The sequence below is a fragment of the Callorhinus ursinus genome, unplaced genomic scaffold, assembly GCF_003265705.2.
Source record: "Callorhinus ursinus isolate GAN/ISIS: 27379988/994484 unplaced genomic scaffold, GSC_fseal_2.0 scaffold28, whole genome shotgun sequence".
In the NCBI taxonomy this organism is placed as follows: domain Eukaryota; kingdom Metazoa; phylum Chordata; class Mammalia; order Carnivora; family Otariidae; genus Callorhinus; species Callorhinus ursinus.
This window is the reverse complement of record NW_027397090.1, coordinates 10436462-10441346: the sequence shown is the minus strand read 5'-3', so window position 1 is coordinate 10441346 and position 4885 is coordinate 10436462. Positions and strand designations below refer to the sequence as shown.

Sequence of the window (4885 nt, the reverse complement as noted above, 5' to 3'; positions counted from 1 at the left end):
GCTCTAAAAGCAGTCCCAAAGCCCACCTGGGCTGGGATTAGTGCGAATCCTTTGAAATGTTGCCGGCTGCCGACCACACCCCTCTGGAGCCCTTTCAGGCCAAGCACATCGGTGGAACTGCACGGCAGTCATCCCCAGCATCTCCTCGGCAGGCACTCCTGGGGGTCCCAGAAGACACTTTCCCTCCCATAGTCCAGTGGCCACGTTTATTATCAGCAGCTGTAGCCCATGAAGGTGCATCCTGAGCACGAGGGCGTGTCCCCTGCTTCAGCATCCCCGGCTCTGCCCCTCAGCATCCTGCAATGGTGTGGCTGCCAGCACCCCACCTGCTACAGACTCGTCATAGGAAGGTGGGGCCTCCGGGTGGGCATCCGTTGCATCCTCAAATTCAAGGCCCATCTCTGTGTACAGAGGTGGAGGTACATCCAAGGCGTCTCCCTCTGCAGGACAAGGTTGCTTCTCGGCATCAAGACTCTCTTCATACGCAGGAGGGTAGAAATCTGGCCTGGGGATCAAAATGCCACAAACACACATGTGTTATTTAAGTGGTTAATGCCAAAGAGGCATATGCCTGCCTCTCTCAAATCACACTGTGTGAAGTGAAACTGTTAAGAAACATTGATTTTGAAACAGATGTACTTCTTCCCTGGCATCACCAGTTTTAAAAAAATGTGCCGCTCTTCCAGCAAAACCCTCCTTATCAGCCATCGGATGTGTGCCTCTATAGTCCTGTTTTTCCCAGTGGGTTATTCCAAGCTATTTCCTCTCTCTCCCTCATGGGAACCAGGGACTTTTAGTGTGAGATCGTCACCAGGGTGAGGGATGTGGGGGGGCCTCGGCTGTTCAACTTCCCTACACCCAGTTAGTCCATCCATGACCTTGTCCCCATTCACACACACCTCATTCATGCTCACTGTTTCAAATCCTCCTAGCCAACAAAATAATGAGTGAAAACCAATGTATAAACTTGTCACATCGCTGTTAAACACCTGAACCCAATGTAACATTGTGTGTCAACTACAGTCTAATAAAACTTTTTATTTATTTTTTTATTTTTTTTAAGATTTTATTTATTTATTTGAGAGAGAGAATGAGAGAGAGAGCACGAGAGGGGGGAAGGTCAGAGGGAGAAGCAGACTCCCCGCTGAGCGGGGAGCCCGATGTGGGACTCGATCCCGGGACTCCAGGATCATGACCTGAACTGAAGGCAGTCGCTTAACCAACTGAGCCACCCGGGCGCTCTAATAAAACTTTTTAAAAACCCAGCTCTGTCTCCTCAACTGTATCTGATGCTTCTTTCTTTCTTCTCTCTCTTTCAAGTCTCAGTGACTAGTTTCCAAAAAAAACATACTCATTTCTCAAACCATTTCAACTGACAACTTCATGTAGATCTCACTGGCAGCCCTTTCCATGCCAAAAGGTCAATGGCAAAAGGAGCCATTCATGCCAAAGGTGATGTATTCATTGGTCATCTTGCCCAATGTTGCTAATTACTAAATCCTTCTGGCTTCTCCACCATGAATGGGACCGGGGGTGGTATGAGGTGAGGAAGAGTGAAGGCGAGCTTGATTGAGTTGTGTATTTATAGAGCGAATCCCTCCGTGCCCACGGGGAGTGTTTATGGTGTGTAACCACAACAGAACAGAGCCCGCCACTTGTAGCCACAGCTCCATTCCAAATATTACCAGGCGCAAAGCCAGATAGCTGAAGGAGTGGTCTACTGTACGGCATAAATCTCAGCCTTCACTCAGCATAGTCAAGGCAGTGTCACAGGGCACACTTGTAAAGACACTGAAGACAGAAAGGTGAGCTGTTTCCCTGGAGTGATTTGAAAGGCTCCAGGATGACGGCCACCTGCCCCCAAATCCCATCCGGCTCTTCCAGTCCCATCTGCCCCCCGACCGGTTCACATTCCCAGGGCCCTGAGGTCCACCACTGCACACTTGTTTGCTCTGACACCTCAATATGGGTCCCCATTTTGAATGCATATGCTTCTGAGAAATGCAACTTTTTCTTGACTGACTTCCTGGCCATTCTGGGTAGGTTGGGCATCTCTTAGGTGCAATAGGAAGAGACGGTTCAATGGCGTGTCACGATAGCCATATCACGGATCCCTTTGAAATAGCACGGCGTGGTGTGATGTTAGTAAATTTAAGCTGCCTCCTGTAGGCAATCAGTTACTTTTCTTTTTGAAAAGATTTTATTTATTTATTTGACAGAGAGCACAAGCAGGGGGAGCGGCAGGCAGAGGGAAAGGAAGAAGCAGACTCCCCACTGAGCAAGGAGCCTGACAGAGGGGTCAATCCCAGGACCCTGGGATCATGACCTGAGCCAAAGGCAGATGCTTAACCGACTGAACCACCCAGGCGTCCCTGCAATCAGTTACTCTTCTCAGGAATTCACACTCTGGAGGCAACCATCTAACATTTGTACAAGAAAAAACAAATCATCACTCAAGAAGCACCATCCGTGATCACGTTAGTTATCTTAATCTTTTATCAAACCCAGAGACCTTGCCAGCTAGTATAATAAACATTGGAAATGGGGTTTGGTTATTGTAATTAGCATCTTATTAATTAGCATAATAATGTCAAAAATCAACCGTCATGGGTAAAATTTTTTATATTCAAGATACGTGGAGTACCTAAGATATTTTAGATGTAGAGGGCAGAAGAATTTATGGAGTCTTACAGCCTGTGTCTTGAGGATGATGCCTGAAGTTTTATCCCTAAATGGTCCTGTGTTCAGCCAAGAATTAGGAGCGTTTGGTTGTCTGATACTGACCATAACGTGAACTGAATTTTGTTTTATTGTAGTGAAATATATGTAACATTAGATTTACCACTGTGTATAGATCAGTGTACAGATCAGTGGCATTCGGTACCTTATCCCTCTCCAGAACTTTTCCATCATCCCAAACTGAAACTCTGTACTCAGTAAACAATGAGTCCCCGTTCCCTCCTCCCCGCTGACCCCGATAACCACTGTTCACTTTCTGGCTATGAATTAATTTCACTGCTCTGGATATCTCATGTAAGTGGAATCGTACAGTATTTGTCTTTTTGTGAATGGCTTCTTTTACTTAGTATAATGTCTTCAGGGTTCATCCATGCTCTAGCACGTGTCAGAACGTCCTTCTTTTTGTGGCTGGATAATATTCCATTGTATGGATAGACCACGCTTTGTTTATCCATTCGTCCACTGGCGGACATTCGGGTTGTCTCCATCTTTTGGCTATCATGAAGAATACTGCTATGAACGCTGGTGTACGACTATCTGTTCAAGTTCCCACTTTTAATTCTTTTGTCTGCATACCCAGAAGTAGAATTGCTGGATCGAATGGTAATTATTCTGTATTTAACCTCCATGCCATTTCCCATAAAATGATTGCTGCATTTTACATTCCCACCAGCAGTGCACAAGGTTTTGGACCTTTTTTTTAAGATTTTATTTATTTATTTCAGACAGAGAGAGAGCCAGAGAGAGCACAAGCGGTGGGGGAGGGGGGGGAGGGTGGCAGAGGGAGAAGCAGACTCCCAGCTGAGCAGGGAGCCCGATGCAGAGCTCGATCCCATGACCCCGAGATCATGACCAAAGGCAGATGCTTAACCAACTGAGCCACCTGGTCTCCCCTAGGTTTCGGATTTTTGTATATTCTTGCTGACACTTGTTGTTTTCTGTGTGTTTTTATAAGTAAGAGCCATCATAATGGGTATGAGATGGTAAGGTTAACCGAATTACCACTGGAATGTTAACTGCCTTGCCTTGAATAAATCTGTCATGCAAGGTGTGATCAGAACACCTAGAAAGACGGTAAGCTGGGACCTCACTGAGTTCATGAAGAGGTTGCAGGACTCATTCAATGCCTGTTTGTTCATACAATGCCATTTGTATGGCAGAATTTGGTCTGGAACTTCCTTTCCTTATAACCTGGTAGCCGGATTATGGGCAATAACTCACCACAATCTGCCTCTAAGGACAGCTTCCATGATACAAAGAAAGAACCTAAGAGTTGGGCCTCTTCTATTGGCTTAGGTAGGTTTTCAGTGGGGGGGAGAAGTGGTTTTTCAGATCTAAATACCCTCTACTTCATGGTTTTCCCCAGTGGCAACACCATTCTTCCTAAGGACTAAGCCCAGAGTAATATCCCAACAGGAAAACTTCAGTTTGAGACATACAGCCCTGCAGGACATGGGTATTTCTCCACAGTGGGATTAAGTTCATTCTGCTTTTCCAGAATCCGGCCCCATTGCAGCCTTCCTCATCCTCTGGCTTCCCCGTACATACCTGTCAACTGTGGCCAGGGGAAGTGCCCCATGAGAAAGGTGTCTTCTGAGCACATGGGTGAACACCCCTTTGCTTTCCCTTGCCTGGCGGTAGGTGCTCCAGAAAATTCCGCTCAGAAGGATCACAAACCCCAGTGGCAGAAGCATATAGGCCAGGATCAGTTTCCCTCGACAGTTGAATATCGATCCTGAGGAAATGAAGAAGGCCCCCAGGCAGATCATCAGGAAGCCCATCAGGAGAGCAAGGGCACAGAGAACGAGACTAGTTCTGTTCTGCATCCCTGCTCCTTTGGAACTCTTCCACTCCCCTGCTTCCTCGCTCAGAGAGAATGCTGTCATTAGCCAGCTCGACGCTTTATATGCTCTGGGACCAACTGGCCTTTGGACAATTAAGTGAAGCAGGCACTTAGAAGCTATTCATTAACCATTGGAAGTTACCGTAATATCCTTGGAGGATTAACCTAGAAACACAGCATTGTGTAATGCAGGAAGGAATGGCTTCTCATTGCGGGCTTGCTCTTCTGAGCTGGGTGGGACCCTTAGCCAACCCCAGTTATTTGAGGGAGGGTCTCTCATCCTTTGATTAAAAGGGCACTCAT

The 4885-nt window shown here is 46.7% G+C and overlaps 1 protein-coding gene across 1 annotated transcript; it reads right to left on the bottom strand.

The window, feature by feature from the left end:
• Positions 1-267: 267 nt before the first annotated feature.
• TMEM252 (transmembrane protein 252) lies at positions 268-4615 on the bottom strand. The gene is made up of 2 exons (XM_025891405.2): positions 4288-4615; positions 268-505 (listed from the first exon to the last, which is right to left on the bottom strand). Exons 1-2 carry the CDS (start codon positions 4563-4565, stop codon positions 268-270), a joined length of 516 nt encoding a protein of 171 aa, XP_025747190.1. The 5' UTR covers positions 4566-4615.
• Between the last annotated feature and the right edge of the window lie 270 nt (positions 4616-4885).

Coding starts and splice junctions, on each gene's coding strand:
- TMEM252 (XM_025891405.2), bottom strand. CDS start 4,565: ATGCAGAACAGAACTAGTCTCGTTCTCTGTGCCCTTGCTCTCCTGATG. Junction 506..4,287: donor CCCCTGGCCACAGTTGACAG/GTATGTACGGGG, acceptor TTTGATCCCCAG/GCCAGATTTCTACCCTCCTG.